Here is a 15,609-nt window from a genome sequence, read left to right as displayed (position 1 = left end):
GTGGGTCACACAACTGCTCTGCAGAGCACAGACCCTTGAGGAAAAGCCTGGATTCCATGCCCGCTTACATTTACTGAGTGCCTACTGTGTATTCGTTGTTGTCACCTAGCTTTAATTCATTTCACTGTGGCCTCAAAAGGGCTGTACAGGAGAACGTGGGCGATGGGGAACCGTAAACCCCAGCAGTTGAGTGACCTCAGCCAAGTCACCGCCCCTCTCTGGGTGTTCATTTTCAATCTCTGTAAAATGGAGACTATAGAGCCACTGCGCCAGGTGATGGGAATGAAATGAGCACGTGGAAGAGGAGCGTTTCATAAACGCTAGTTATTATGGTTCCTCTGGGCACACAGGTCCGCTCACCTCGCCCCAGGGCGCATACACAGACATGTTCACACTCCCGCGTACATGCAGATGCCCAGAGACGCATGGAGACGCCAGCCGGAGGAGCTCGCTGAGCCTCAGACCCAGGGCCACCGCCGAGCCCCTCAGAGAAGCCACCGGGTCCTCAGCGTCCCTCTTTTCCTCCCAGCTCTTTCTGAATGAACTCCGGCCGCGAGTTTATTTTTTTATGAATGAGAGCCCAAGCAGTGAATGAAGCCAGGAAGCAGCCCCTGCTTTCTGATTGGCCCCCGCAACTGGGAAACTCCGCCCCTCGGCTTGGCCAAGCGAGTCTCCGGATTGGCGGGCGTGCCCGGCCCTGGGGTTTCATTCACAAAAGTCAATGAAACAAAGGGAACGGGGATGGGGGGGGCAGGGGGGAGAGAGCCTGAGCCGAGGCAAGGGAAATGCACCAATCGGCGGCTCCCCCGGGCACACAACTGTCCGCCGCGCCCGGAAAACTAGCCCGTGCGCTGGGGACCCGAGGCCCGGGCCGCCGCGCTCCGGCCTAGCCCCGCGGCCTCGCTGCCCCCCAGAGCATGCTCAGGACCCCCTGCGTCTCCAGCACAGAAGCCCCGGCCTCAGGTGAGGCTGTGGGAGGAAGAGGGAGGGAGAGTGCCCGTGATTCCCCGCCTCGCCTTCAACACACCCCACACTCTCACCGCCACCTCCGCAGATTCCAGGGCGGGGGTGGGAGGCGCTGAAATTCAGGGCTGGAGGGGGCGCGGGAGTTGTGGGCGTGCGAATGGTGCGCGCCTTGCCCGCTCCTCCGCGCGCGAGCACACACACACACACACACGCACACACACACGCACACACTACACACACGTCTTATGTAACCGAGCCTGGGTAGAGCAGGGCTGCAGAAAGCAGCCGACACGGCGAGCCCGGCTCCCGGGAGCAGGTGGGACCTCCGTTGGCGGGAGGGGAGTGGTGACGGCGCTCAGAGCTCAGCAAACGAAACCCCACCATCGCCTGAGTGAGTCGGAGAAGTTTTGCCGTCGGACCCAGAGCCTGGGGACGGTCCCCTCCCCGTCGCCCTGACCCACCCCACCCCGCTGCTTTCCCTGGACGGTGTGCGAACGCAGCCCCCCCTCCCAGGTCTCTGCCCCCGCGCGGGGCCCGGGCCTCGCGGCCGGAGGGAGCGGCCGGATGGAGCGGAGGATGAAAGGCGGATACTTGGACCAGCAAGTGCCCTACACCTTCTGCAGCGTGAGCGCCGCGCCTGCCTCCACGCCCGCCCCCGCCTTGCACCTCGCCCCACAGCCCCTTCCCCCAGCCCCCAGGGGGTCCAGGGTTGCCCGGCCCCTGAATCACCCCGAGAACCCCGTCCCACCCCCTAGACCAGCCGGCCTCGGGGTGATTAAGGGGCATTCTTCTCCTTCCCGGTAGAAATCTCCCGGAAATGGGAGCTCGCGCGAAGCGCTGATGGTCCCGCAGGGGAAACTCATGGACCCCGGCTCCCTGCCGCCCCCCGACTCGGAAGGTAAAGAGCCGGAGAGAGAAACGCTACCCTCCCCACCACACACCCCCAAAGGACCGATCCTGGAGCCCCCACCCTTTTGCCAAAAAGACTCGCCCTCCAAGGGACGCTGATCATTCTTGGCCCCTGCCACCCCAAGGGGGGTCGCCGGGCTCGCTGGGGCTCCCTCTCCCTCACATCACCTCCACCTCACCTTCTCCAATTCCATTATTCACCCCTCAGATCTCTTCCAGGATCTAAGTCACTTCCAGGAGACGTGGCTCGCTGAAGGTGAGTAGTTTATGACCTTTTCCATTACTGGGGTGGGGGGTGCTCTCAACCCCGCTATTCCAACCCAGCCCACTTCCTCTCTCCCCGGCCGCAGAAGCTCTCCAAGCCCCCTCCCCAAGGCCCCGGCCTTCCTGCGGCCCCCAGTGCCCAGCATGGACACTTATATTGATATTTATTTTCTCTACCCCGAGCCGGGCTTGTGTAACTAGGCCTGGGGATGAATCAGGCCATTGTGTGGGGTATTTGCTTATTTGAATGGAACTTGGCCCCAGGCCCGTTTTCCTGGTTGAAATTTTCATTTGCAAAGTTTGTTTGGCAGCAACCACCAGGCTGAGGTGTGTGTTGGGGTGTTGGGGGGAGGGGTGCGAGGAACAGGAAGATGAGGAGAAAGAGCAATTAATTTGTGACGTATCTTCAGGAGTTGCCAAAACATTGGTTTTTACCTAAACTGTTGGTTTCTCTGCTTCCCAACTCCCAGTGCCAAACAATTTTCTGTCTGGGCCAAAAGAACAACAAACGTTTAAATAATTCTTTTTTGCAGCACTTTGTCCAAGAGGGCTTTGAGCTCCCCCCTTCCCCTAATAGCCTTAATTGTCATTCTGATGGCAACTGAGCCTCCTCCTTTCCTCCTGAATTCCTCTACCCCAGGCAAATGCCCCCACTTGTGTGCCAGTGGGTTAGCTGTAGCTGCACGCTGGCTGAGGTGGGGTCAGGAGCTGGGCCTTGGTTCAGTGGGGAAGTGTTGGGGTGGGGGGGTCTCCTGGTTGGAGTCATTGGTGTGTTTTGGTGGGGCCTGAGGGTGTCGCTGGTGGGGCTGCAGTTAGGAGGCGAATGGTGTTTGGTCTCAGAAGGAAGGGTTAACACCCCCATCTTAGGGTGCCTTTATTTTAACTCTCTGAAAACCAAGAAACCTTTTTGAAGGCTTTTCTCTTCTTTAGACTCTCCCCAGCCCTCCACCTGGGTATCCTTGGTGATTTTTTTTTTTTTTTTTAGCTCAAACCCTGCTCCTCTGGAACCCTCTATAAAGGCTTGGTGTAGGAAGGGAAGATTCCTGATTAGATCCTTGGAGTGAGACTGGATCTGTCCTGACCACTGTGGTATCCCCCAAAATTATATATGTTACAGAATGAGTATTTAGCATAGAGCAAGTGCTCGAAACATTTTGTGGAATTCGTGGCTCACTGGTGACTCGAGTGCTGGAGGGGCCTGGGGGTTCCGGGGCACTGTGCACACCTCCCAGACTCGGCAAGCCCTGGGTGCCCCGCTGCGAGCTGCAGGCAGAGCTATGCCCGGGCTGCCCATCCTCCTCCCGAGGTTCCGGAGCTGGGCTGGAGCTGAAGAACGCAGAGGTGTCAGTTTCCACGTCTCTCAAAGACTTCCTTTCCCAGCGCCTGATTTCTGTCTGGCTCACCAGGCTCCTTGTCTGTCAGTTGAGGGTCCCAGCGCTCCCCACAGTGGGCAGCTCCCAGGGCTGTGATCGGGGAGTGGGCTCAGAGGTTGGCATTTTGGCAGCAGCTGGTCCATTTGTGCCTGGGTTGGAATGGGAAGGAGAGGAAAATGTTCTCATCTTCTCTCAACCTTGGAAGCCCCACCCCTTGGCGGTGGGGGTCTAGGGACTGTACATGTGTCTATCTGCATGTGTCAGTGTGACAGTCAGTGTGCGCTTCATGCTGCTGTCCTGCAAGTCTCTGTACATTTAAATCCAGTGGGTGGGGAGGTGGGGGTGGGGATCGTAAGACGGAGGGGGGGGGGCGTGCTGGGATCTCCTTGGTTCCCTCTTCTTCCTTCTGAGGGAGCAGCTCAGGTTCCCAGCTGGCGATGGATGGCCAGGCCTGAGGGGGGGGATGCTGAGGCCGCTTGCTCCTTCTCATTCTCTCTGTGGAGACAGATGCAGCTGCCGGGGCCCTGTCCCCCTGCACCGCCCCAGCACCACCCCAGCCTCCTCTCCTGCCTCTTCCCACCAGGTCAGTGGCCCCTGCAGCCCAGGGGGAGCTTTGGGGTGGCAGGGAGGGGCTAGACCCTTTGGAAACTTGCCAGAAATGGGGCGCATCCTTAGGAATGGGGGCCGGAGTCCAACCGCCGTCCCTCAGCCTAAATTTTTCGTACAAACCCAATTTGGAAAGAAGCAGCAGGCCTTGTAATGTGTATGTGTGGAGGGGGGAGATTGTGAAACATTCAATGGATGCCCAGGTTGGATCCAGGCCGATGTAGATTGTGGGTTCAGAGTCTGTCCCGGCATCATTGGGGGTGAGTGTGAGTGGGGCTCTGTGGGGGCAGGCAGTTCAGGTATCTTTGGGGTTGGGATTTTTCTAGACAGAGCAAAGGGGGATAAAGTGAGTCTAAGAGGGCATGTCTGGTTTCGGGGTGCCTGCGATCTGTCGAGTTGCCGGAGAAAGGATCGGGCTGCCGTACGGAAACGCAGGCTCCAGAGGCTGAGCCCACGCTGCGCTGGTTATGGCAAAAGGTGTGTTGCTTTTGGTCCAGAGCTGCTTTCCTGTCTTGTGGGGAAGGCTCGGGGACAAGGACTTCGGTCTCTGTAAGGAACACTGACTGGGCCATCTGTGGCTTTTGTGTGAGGCTGGGGTCTGGGGCGTCCCAGAAGCTCTGCAGATGAATTGCAGTGGTCCTTAAGCTCTCTGACAGTGTAAAATGTTGGGGTGTGCCAGACACAAAGGATTGTGGATTTTCTAGAAAGAGAATGATCTTCACCTTTTATGAGATTCTCAGAGATGGGTCTCTGCTCCCCCTTTCATAAGAGTCACTGCTCTCAATCCCCCTCCAAGGTAACCAGTCCCCTGGCCCTTTGGTTTCCCCCATTGTCTTTGTAAATTCAAGGAGGCCCTTTGTGTGAAGGGTGCACCTGGGGGATGTGTTTTACTTGTGTGCTGCTGTGAAGTAAAAGGATGGAGGGTGTGTGTGGATCCCCGTGTGTGCCCGCCAGTGCCTTAGCATGTCTGTGGGGAGAGATGAGGTTAATCCCATCCCCCAATCTTTTAGCTACAATACCTCCTTCTACGTATTTCCGTCGCCATCTCTTCTAGAAGGTTCTTGGGGACAGATGTCTGCTCCATAGGTACAGAACTGGTTCCTTCCAGTGCAGAGGGTGGGGGCAGGGTAAGGGTGAGAGCTGAGGCCAGCGTTGACACAGAGGAGCAGAAGTTTTGGGGGATGGCTCCCCACCTCTCCACTGGGATTCCTTAAGAGGCCCCTTCATCCTGCGATTGGGCCTTAGGAAAGGGAGATGGTGATGGGTTTACATGGTGTTGGTGAGTGGCTGATCTGAGGTGGAATTAGCTGCTTGGCTGGCTTAACCTTCCAATTCTGGCGCCCTGCTTGGGAAGTCCCCAAGCCCCTCCTCTCTACTACCCACCCCATCCCACCCGCTCCCCCTGCCCAGCCTCATTGTTAGAAGGATGTTCCCTAAATTTCTCTCTTTGGGCATTTTGCTGGCTTGGCACTTTTCCCATCCTTCATGACCTGCCATGTCCTCGGGCAGATCATCTCGACCTTAGTGCCAGGGTGGAGTTGGGGGAAGACTAGCACACTGGCTTGGCAGCCAAAACTCAGCCAAGTTAACAAATAAATAAAGAGTGGCATACGCTCAAGACCAAACATGGTCATTAGAAATCTCCTGCTCTCCAGGAACATGAGGTGCAATGTTAAATGTTCCTGCTCCTATTTCTTTTGGTTGTTGTTGTTAATCCTCACCCCAGGATATTTTCCCATTGATTTTTAGAGAGAGTGTAAGGGGGTGGCGGCGGGGACAGAGAGAGAAACATCGATGTATCAATTGGTTGCCTCCCCGGTCAAGCCTGCAACCGAGGTACATGCCCTTGACTGGAATCAAACCCGGGACCCTTCAGTCCACAGGTCGATGCTCTATCCACTGAGCCAAACCGGGTAGGGCTTACTGTTCCTATTTCTATCTTTGTTAACAGTTTCTGGCAACTGAGGCCCTGTCCCGCTCCTTTGGGAGAAGCCAGTGTTCTAGGGAAGGGCCAATCCGGGACTGGGTTCATGCCACAGCCCATTTTTACCTCCACTGATTTCTCCTGGCCCTGGGAAGAGGGTGGCACTGCCTCTTCTGGAGTGTGGTCTGTGTGCTGGGCGTGGCACACAGCCTCTGGGTCTGCTGTGGAGAGGAGGTCCTGGCCAAATCTTCAGTCCTGGGGTAGAAGGCAAGGCAAGATGAACCCTAGGGTTGTCATGTAAACTGGCATGTGACGTCAGTAGGAGATGCCCCCAGCCATTACCTCAGTAGAAAGCAGCAGTTAATGAAGCCCCAGAGGGGACTCTAGTGCGTCAGCCTCCCCATGGTCTGCACCCACCACCTCCCGTCCTCAGGTCCCGCCTTGCCAAGTAGCAGGGAGGGAAATGTTGCTCATCCTGCTCCCATTACCCCCATCCAGCCACCTGCGGTTGGGCCAGAGGACACAGCGTGGATGAATGCAGGCTTGCACCAATCTTGCCCATTCTTACAGGCACTTGTTAAAAATAAAGACGCCTGGACCCCACCCAGGGCCTATGGAATGAGACTTGGGGGGTGGCTTGGAATCCACGTTTTAACAATGTCCCCAGATTCTTGATCCAGGCCAGTTAGGGAATGGTTGCCTTTGTGCCCGAGTGGCACTTCTGAAAAGATGTGTGCTCCCTGTGTGTTTGTGTTTTTGCCAACGGGTTTCATGTCCTACTGACTTCCTTGGTCACTTTAGAATTGTTTTACGTTGATGTTTCATCAATTCTTTAGCTGTTGGTGGCTCCTGATTCTTAAACCCCCTCTGCCCAATCCTTCTGTCAAGAAGTCAACTGCCTATAAACATCTATTTTAATAAAACACTTGAGCTTTAAAGAGTGGCATACACTCAAGACCAAACATGATATTTAAAGCAAGTTGGTGAAGAATTTTCCTGCCACGGCCTCAAGTGTCCCACGTGAGAAGGGTTTTCCCCAGGGGACCTGCCTCTAATGGTACCTGGTGGTGGAGAGGGGGTGCCCTCAGGGTGAAGGAAGGGCTGGTTGATCAGGATCTCTTCAGTTCTTGCTCCCAGGCCTGCCACCCTGGCTTCCACTAGCCTGAGGACAGAGGTCATTCTATCTTTATTCACAAAGTTGACAAATGATGCATTGAGTGCCTATTCTGAGCCAGACCCATTCCTGGGGTACTGGGGGATCAGATGAAAAGACCGATAAGCCCCATGCCCTCAGCAAGCTTCACTTCCTGGTAGAAGAGATGGACAAGAAACATGTAACACAGTAAGTTCAGGGACCCATACTGTGCTGGGGAAGAAATAAAATGGATGCGAGAAAGGACTGGGAGGGGACCACTTTGGTCTGGGTGGTCAGAGAAGACCTCTGAGGAGGTGACAAAGTGAACTAAAACTTCCATGGCCAGAAAAAAGCAGGCAGGCAAAGATCTGGGGAAGAGGGATCAAGCTGATGAGCTTTGAAAGGAGGCCAGAGCTCTAGAGAGTAAAGGGCCAGCAGAGGCAGGCCAAAGAGGTACGCAGCCTCAGACCACGCGGGGCCCTGGAGGCCGAGGGGAAGAGTTTGGGGTTCACACTTCAAGCAGGAGAGCGAAGTGATGTGACTTCTGTTGCCCTGACAGCTCTGTGGAGAACAACCGACAATCGGAGGTGAGAGTAGGCGTAGGGAGTTTTGATCAGAGGCTGTGGCTGAAATCACCAAGGAAGCAACTATGGAGCCTTTGTCCAGGAGCAAAGCAATAGAGTTTGAGGTGTCTATTTGTACAGGCTAGGATGAGGGAAGGTGTTCTCCAGCCATCCCCTTGGACCCTCACCCTTACCAGCCATTCCTGATTCTGGTCATCTTCTCCATCAGCTTCTCCACTGTCTAATCTGAGGGCAGTCTCCTTGGGTTTTATCACCTCACCTTTGATCCCCTCTCTTCCTGGACTATCAGGAAGTTCTTCTTGGTGTCTTCCCTTTCCCTTCCTGCTATAATCTATTCTTGAGAGAGGGACAAACCTGGGCAAAGACTCTGGAGTCAGGGGAGGTACTCAGCTGTAGACCCACCTGAAGGAGTTGGTGAGACCAGGATAAGAACTGGAAATCAACCCAGGTGTCCAGGTTGGAGGCCATGGATGAGCTACTGTTCTATTTTAGTTTTGCTGCCTAATTCCCAAACCCAGCTCCACCCCCACTGCACCCTGGGGATGCTCCTCGAGAACTTCCAAGCTTGAGAGCCCTTCTCTCCTCTAGCTGCACATCAAAGGGATGAGGCCCCTGACCTCCCAGTGTCCCCAGCCTCTTCCTCTCCTTTGTCATCCCCCCCCCCTTTTTTTTTTACCTGCCTCGAACCACCCTCTTTTCTCCATTCCATCTCTTTCCCTGGGATCTAGATTTCACCTGGAGGTTGTATGAAATGCACGTTCCAGCCCAGATTCAGAATCTCCCCTGTGATTCAAAGTCCACGGGATCTCACTCCTTGTCATGCCTGCCCATCCCAGATGTGACTGCTGTTGCTTTGAGAGAGCTTTGTAAACTCTGAGGGGCAGGGCTGTCTTCACTTCAGAAAAATGGAGGGAATAAAGACAAAGCATCTAGGAAAAGACTGGAATCTGCTCAGACAGGTTCTGAGCATCTGCAGCCTCTCCCCTCCAGGGTCTTAATGGAGCCAGCGATGGAGGGCACTAGGACCTGGTGTGGAGTTGCCTTTATTCCTAGGAAGGCTGTTTTATTTTTGGGGTGGGTGCTAAGCTGCTGGGCTGCTTTAATGGTATCTCCCAGGGGCTGCCATCCAGGCCCCGCCCCCTCCCCACTCTAGACTCACCTTTGACCTCTCTTCACAGCTCAGGTACCAGATAGTGATGAACAGTTTGTTCCTGATTTCCATTCAGAAAACTGTGAGTAGAGGGCCCTGGGTAGAGGGAATGGGGAGTGGGGAAGGGCAGGAAATGAGTCACAGGGACAGAGAATCACAAAAGATCAACTTGTTCTCTCCTAAAGAAAGGGGTGAAGGGCAGGGCTCCCCATTCTTGGGTTTGGACTCAAAGACCAAGGCAGTAACTGGGACATGAAGACCTGGGGGGCTTCTCCATCCTAGCTGGGTGACCTTGGAGCAGACACTTCATCTCCCTGACCCTCCATCTCCTTGTTGCTGAAATGGGCCGGCTTGGACCAGGTCAGCAGGGTCCAGTTCTAAGTTACTTCCATGCAACTTGGGAGCTATTCTGTGCCCCTCCAACCCATTCACAATGTTTGTAGACATTTTTGGTTGCCACAACTGGAGCTAGATGCTCCCGGCCCCTCATGGGGAGTGTTGTGGGATGCTACTAAATACGCTACAATGCTCAGGATGGCCCCCCAACAAAACATTCTCTGGCCCAAATGTCAGTAGTGCCGCCGTTGAGAAACCCTGCTTTAACTTAATGCCAGGCACTGCTCCGCTGTCTTCCCCAATGAAATGAAACGGGGCACACATAATCGGAAACAGCAGGTAACAGATGGGTTGATGGTAGGCATTTGACCCGGCTGCAGTAAGACAGAACCGCACACTCTGCCAGCTCGGACCCAGCTCTGTGCTTCTCTGCCTGGTGGCTGCAGTGTGTAGACGGACGCAGCAGGGGCTACAGGAAAGGCCAAGGTTCTCCACAGATAATGAGGAGCGTGTGTATCATGTTCGTCAGCTGACATGCGAGTGGCTAATATCCAACCTCCACCAGAAAAGAAAGATTCTTTACAGTCCCAAATAAGAAAACATCTCTTTCCCTTGGAATTTTCCAGGGCGCTTGGGAAAACCACAGGCCCTCGGTTGAAAGTGCTCGCCCCTACAAAGGTGTTTTGCCGGGGGCGGGGCGGGGGGGGGGGTTGCATTAAATGTTGAACTCGAGACCATTTCTTTGGTTAATATTAGACACTTGCCTGATGTATAAAACTAGACATAACGTAAGTAGCCAAACTGCTTAAAAGTGTGTGACTATGACTCTCTGAAAACTGAGACCCAGAGGAGGGACGAGGCTGTGCCGGTCACCCAGCCGGTCCTCAGAGAACAGAAGGTGTAGGAAGCTCTTACTGCCTCTTCTGAGACACTCTCTGCCCTGCTCTGCCCCCCCCCCCCCCCCCCCCCCCCGCAGTAGCTTTCCACAGCCCCACCACCAGGATCAAGAAGGAGCCCCAGAGTCCCCGCACAGACCCGGCCCTGTCCTGCAGCAGGAAGCCGCCACTCCCCTACCACCATGGCGAGCAGTGCCTTTATTCCAGGTGAGAGGGCTGGCCCTGGAGGAGGGAGGGGAGGGGGGCACACACTCATGAGCAGAGGCAGCAGTTGAGATGCAAGTGAGACAACAGAAAGGATTTCCGAGCTCCTGTAAGGGAGCAGTACAGTGAGGATGAAAAACGCAGGAGTGGGGGCCAAGGGAGGGGGGAGGTAGGGAGAAAGGGATATGGACTCCCACACCCACACTGTGAAGGCTGGCCGAGTTTGTTTCCACTGAAGAAGCCCAGTGGCTCTGGGCTGGGGAGAAGTGTTCTCCAGACCACACCCCGTTTCAGCATGTATGAAAGGTGGAAAAGAGTGCATTTGGGACCGAGTCTGGCTCATACCATTCCTTTCCCAGCACCCTGTCCTCTTCCTGCTCCTATAATCCCCGTGCCCTGACTTCTCTGGGGGTGGATGAAGGGTTCAAAGATGCTCGCCTGGCTTCTCTGGCCCCTCACCCCTGTCTCCCCTCAACTCCAGTGCCTATGACCCCCCTAGACAAATCGCCATCAAGTCCCCTGCCCCTGGTGCCCCCGGACAGTCGCCCCTGCAGCCCTTTCCCCGGGCAGAACAACGGAGTTTCGTGAGATCCTCTGGCACCTCCCAGCCCCACCCTGGCCACGGGTACCTCGGGGAGCATGGGTAAGGAGACCCCCAGAATGGAAGCCGAGATCTCAGCAGTTTTCCCTCAGTGCCTGAGGATCCTCCATCTGCCCTTAAGAGACCTGGTGTGGGGGGAGGTAGGGAGGAAGGGATATGGACTCTCACACCCACACTGGAGCCCACTCTGCAGGCTTTGGGAGCGGCAGGCACGAGGAGGACTTCATCTAATCCTCTCTTCCTTCTCCATCCGCCCATATCCAGCTCCGTCTTCCAGCAGCCCTTGGATATTTGCCACTCCTTCACATCCTCTCAGGGAGGGGGCCGGGAACCCCTCCCAACCCCCTACCAACACCAGCTGTCGGAGCCCTGCCCACCCTACCCCCAGCAGAGCTTCAAGCAGGAATACCTTGACCCCCTGTACGAACAGCTGGCCATGGGCCAGGGTGGGGTCAATGGGCACAGGTACCCAGGGGCGGGGGTGGTGATCAAACAAGAGCAGACGGACTTCGCCTATGACTCGGGTAAGAGACATTTCAGGTGGGAGGGGCTGGGGTGAGATTGCTGGGTGGGGTGGCATGTAATAACCCCCAGAATGTCTCTCCACAAGTTCTTCACCCTCCTAGCTTGTTACTGGTTCACAAACCCAACCCATTCGCTTCCTTCATAGAGTCAGAAGAATGGTCATTTTTTTCAATCAACAAACTTATATTCAGATAAAAAATAAATGGGATGTAGGTCCCTACCTCTTTCTATGTCTATTTAGCAGGTGTCTGGGGTTTTAATTACCTGTAGAGACCACAGTACTGTTTGAGGAGTATGGATTTGTGGATTTAGAGGATACAAAGATGAATAGGTTGTTCTCAGTCCCAGAGATGCTTAACAACACGAAGGGAGCCGAGGGTGGCTCATCAGTTGAGCGTTGACCCATGAACCAGGAGATCAGGGTTCGATCGCCAATTCGGGCTCAATCCCCAGTCGGGGGTGTGCAGGAGGCAGCCGATCAATGATTCTCTCTCATCATTGATGTTTCTCTCCCTCTCCTTTCCTCTCTCTGAAATCAATAAAAAAATCTATTTTTAAAAAATACGAAGGGATTTGAATGAAGAGAAACATGAACTTGAAACTAGCCAGGTTCATAGCTCCCAGTTGGGACTCAGGGTTAATACAACGTGTTCAAGCCCACCCTCTTGGCCAGCGCTGGGTACGGAGTAGGGGCTGCTGTAAATTCTAGTTCCACCCCATGTTGACCTGAGTGAGATGCACTCAGCCATATCCTATTCATCAATAGCTGTAGTTCAAAGCCCCAAGGGCACAGGGATGGCCCTTCGCAGTGAGGAAGGGCCCAGAAAACCTTGGCTTGTAACACTGTTACCATGCCCGATTGAGTTTCTATGCAGTTGCATGAGAAAAATATTCAGCCATTAGAGTAGGCTCAGAGCTGGCCAGAGCTTTCGAATTTCCCTTTTTCTGATGCACAGTCTTTTAGGGGCAGGGGCATGAACCACAAACCCCCAGGCTGCCTGAGTGAGAACCAGAAGGGCGCACCTCTCCTCAACCCCGGGCCATAAGCCTGAGACACGCCTGGCAGCGAGGTGCAGGAAAGAGGAGGGAGACGCTCTTGCCGCTGACCTTCAAAGGATGTAGACCGGAGGAGATCATGTTACTTGCCCTTGAACTCCTGCCCCTCCCCCTTCAGCTTCCTCTGAAAGGAGTCAGGAATTCCATTCACAAAATGGATGCATGAATGAGCCCACTCTCCCGCCTCCTCCCGGAGGTGTCAGGTTTCACCATCTCATTCATAGGTGGGAGTGGAGGGCCGAAGGGACTGGAACTTAAATGGGTGGCTTCACACCATCAACTCCTCCAGGTGGAGTGGGGATGTTTCAATCCTATGGAATGGAATCAGATGGAGTGGAATGTGCTCTGCTGTCAGAGCTGGGAAAAAAAACCCGGCCCAGTGCCCACTGCCTCTTCCCTAGTTACAGATCCATGCAGTCGCTCGCTCCCACCAACTCTCCTTTCCTCCACTGATTCCTCCCTCCCTCATAGAACACACTGGCCAGGGAATCTGACCTGCTGACCGGAGGTTAGCCCATTCCAAGGGAGTCTTAGACATGGACACTGTACCCTTTCCCCGGAGGTTCATCTCTATCCCTACCTCCTCCCCCTAAACTCACAGGAAACAGCTGCTCCCTGGAATCCTGGGCCTTGTGGAACAGCTTTACCCAGCCCCAGCTGCTGCCATCCCTGCCCCCTGGCTCAGCCCTCAAGCTGAAGGGTTCCAGCCTCACACCCCCTCTGGGTGAACTTCCCCTGGGACTGTGGTAGGCAGGCAGCTGGGAACAGAACCGGAAAGCAGGCCGGCAGGAAATTCTTAAGTGTGTGTAGGCCTGCTGCCCCCACCTCCACCCCAGCCACCTCTAACATCCCCCTTCTTTCTCTACCCCCAGATGTCCCTGGGTGTGCGTCCATGTACCTACACACAGAGGGTTTCCCCGGACCCTCTCCAGGTGATGGGACCATGGGTAAGGCAGCCCCCTCTCCCTGCCAACTCCTCCAAGTTGGGGGAGGGTCTCGTGACCAGGAATCCCTCTGGACACTCTGGGGTCTCATCAGTGAACCCCCAGATCTGAGTGACCCCCAACTTCCTCCTCAAGGCTATGGCTATGAGAAACCTGTGCGACCATTCCCAGATGATGTCTGTGTCGTCCCTGAGAAATTTGAAGGTCAGAAACGTGACTGTTCATGAGAGGGGCAGGTTTTTTCTGTGCCCTCTGACTGTGTCACCTGGGAATCACATGACATTTCATGAGAAAGGGCCCGGAAAGACCCCTGGGAGAGAAGGTTGCTTGGGGGACCTGAAGGCACAAGCCCTACACTCCGGTTTCCTGTGTTCCCCAGGAGACATCAAGCAGGAAGGGATGGGAGCGTTCCGGGAGGGACCGCCCTACCAGCGCCGGGGTGCCTTGCAGCTGTGGCAGTTTCTGGTGGCCCTGCTCGATGACCCAACGAATGCTCACTTCATTGCCTGGACGGGCCGGGGGATGGAGTTCAAGCTAATCGAACCTGAGGAGGTGGGCCTCTCAGATGTTCCCCCCTCTCCTTCCAACGGATTTTGGGCCTGGAGATGAGAGAACCTGGGAATGGGCGCATGAGTCTTCACCATCATCATTGCTTTAACTAACCTGAATTCTCACCAAACCAGGGTCTTTGAGCTGGTGCTTATTTGCCTGACCAGCTCAGCATTTTGCACTAAAAATCTCAAGTGCTCTCTCTGACCTGCTTCTCGCTTTTCCTCTGCTGAGCTAGCATCGCCATCCCAAAATTCTCCTGTTCCCCCAGGTCGCCAGGCTCTGGGGCATCCAGAAGAACCGGCCCGCCATGAACTACGACAAACTGAGCCGCTCACTCCGATACTATTATGAGAAAGGCATCATGCAGAAGGTCAAGGGCTAGGGGTCCAGGGACAAGAGGGTGGGGGCAGGGGGACAGAAGAGCATTCTCAGGAGTTTGTAGGAGCAGAGAGTGAACAAGTCAGAAGGGACAAGAAATTGTGGACAATCCTAAAAAAGTGCTAACATTAAGAAGTCCAGAGCATGGAGAGATTGAGATTAGAGGTGAACCCCAGAAGGGAGTTGGCTGCTTAGAGGAACGAGTATGGAGAGAAATGTACTCCACACATCTGCCTAGACCTAGACCCATTCCCCACCCTTAACATTGACCTGGAGAGAGTTAGACTGACCCAGCCCCTCTCTTCCCGCAGGTGGCTGGAGAGCGTTATGTATACAAGTTTGTGTGCGAGCCTGAGGCCCTCTTCTCTCTGGCCTTCCCGGACAATCAGCGTCCAGCTCTCAAGGCCGAGTTTGACAGGCCGGTCAGTGAGGAAGACACAGTCCCTTTGTCCCACTTGGACGAGAGCCCTGCCTACCTCCCAGAGCTGGCTGGTCCTACCCAGCCCTTTGGCCCCAAGGGTGGCTACTCCTACTAGCCCCCAGCAGCTGCTCCCTGGCCACCGGGGTGCTGTCCTGTGTACATATGGATGAATTTGGTGTTGGGGAAACCCTCACCCTGAAACCCACAGATGTCTTGGAGCAGGTCCCCACTGGCCTATCAGCTGCCCTGGCCCAGACTCTGAGCCGTGCACCAGAGTCCCTGGGAAGGACAAGTGGAGACACTGCAAGTGCAAGGTGGAGCCAGAAACTCCTGGGGGTCTCACCTCTGGCCTCTTCCTAGGTCCATCTTAGAGGCCCAAGTCCCTCCCCACCCCCCATCACAGAGAACAAGAGTTTGTTCTGTTCTGGGGGACAAAGAAGCACCCCTCCTTTATCCTGGTGGGGGGGATGCACTGAGCTCCCAGATCGCCCACTGTGGGGAGGCAGAAGCCTGGATCTTGCACTCCACTCCAAGCTGTGGCCCTGGAGGGTCCTGCTTCTCAGTTCTTGGTGCTCCGTTTCCCAGAGGCAGGGGCAGGGGAGGGGGCGCTGGAGGAAAGAACCTGGGATGGGGGCGGGGATGGAGGCAGGGAGGGCTCGGTTTCTGCTCTGAGGGCCCTTTGCTCTGCCCATTCCTAGGCCCAGGCCTGGGGTGTCACCTCCACATCTGTCAGACCCTAATAAAGGCCCCTGCTTCTCCTGTTCTCCTGTGTCGTCCTCTTTACT

At 55.2% G+C, this 15,609-nt stretch overlaps 1 protein-coding gene across 6 annotated transcripts; it reads left to right on the top strand.

The window, feature by feature from the left end:
- The first annotated feature begins 773 nt into the window (after positions 1 to 773).
- On the top strand, positions 774 to 15,567 carry ETV4 (ETS variant transcription factor 4). Of its 6 annotated transcripts, none has more exons than XM_070394508.1 (13): positions 774 to 963; positions 1,480 to 1,590; positions 1,771 to 1,864; positions 2,084 to 2,131; positions 8,940 to 8,993; positions 10,224 to 10,350; positions 10,829 to 10,990; positions 11,213 to 11,472; positions 13,402 to 13,476; positions 13,609 to 13,677; positions 13,853 to 14,025; positions 14,294 to 14,395; positions 14,715 to 15,567. In XM_070394508.1, exons 2-13 carry the CDS (start codon positions 1,531 to 1,533, stop codon positions 14,937 to 14,939), a joined length of 1,449 nt encoding a protein of 482 aa, XP_070250609.1. In that variant the 5' UTR covers positions 774 to 963; positions 1,480 to 1,530; the 3' UTR covers positions 14,940 to 15,567. The 6 variants fall into 6 exon arrangements, with proteins under 6 accessions (XP_070250609.1, XP_070250610.1, XP_070250612.1 ...); XM_070394509.1 differs by lacking the exon at positions 774 to 963 and adding an exon at positions 1,225 to 1,357 and having other exon boundaries at positions 10,227 to 10,350; XM_070394511.1 differs by lacking the exon at positions 774 to 963 and adding an exon at positions 1,226 to 1,357 and having other exon boundaries at positions 10,847 to 10,990.
- Positions 15,568 to 15,609: the final 42 nt, after the last annotated feature.

The sequence above is a fragment of the Myotis yumanensis genome, unplaced genomic scaffold, assembly GCF_028538775.1.
Source record: "Myotis yumanensis isolate MYYU_CA2020_CCGP unplaced genomic scaffold, mMyoYum1.0.hap1 SCAF_16, whole genome shotgun sequence".
NCBI lineage: Eukaryota > Metazoa > Chordata > Mammalia > Chiroptera > Vespertilionidae > Myotis > Myotis yumanensis.
This window is presented reverse-complemented; position numbering and strand designations above follow the sequence as displayed.

Bases quoted from the DNA above. Each gene is read 5' to 3' on its own strand.
- ETV4 (XM_070394508.1), top strand. From the start codon at position 1,531: ATGGAGCGGAGGATGAAAGGCGGATACTTGGACCAGCAAGTGCCCTAC. The intron at 1,865-2,083 runs GTAAAGAGCCGG...TTCACCCCTCAG, and splicing joins GCCGCCCCCCGACTCGGAAG to ATCTCTTCCAGGATCTAAGT. The intron at 2,132-8,939 runs GTGAGTAGTTTA...CTCTCTTCACAG, and splicing joins GGAGACGTGGCTCGCTGAAG to CTCAGGTACCAGATAGTGAT.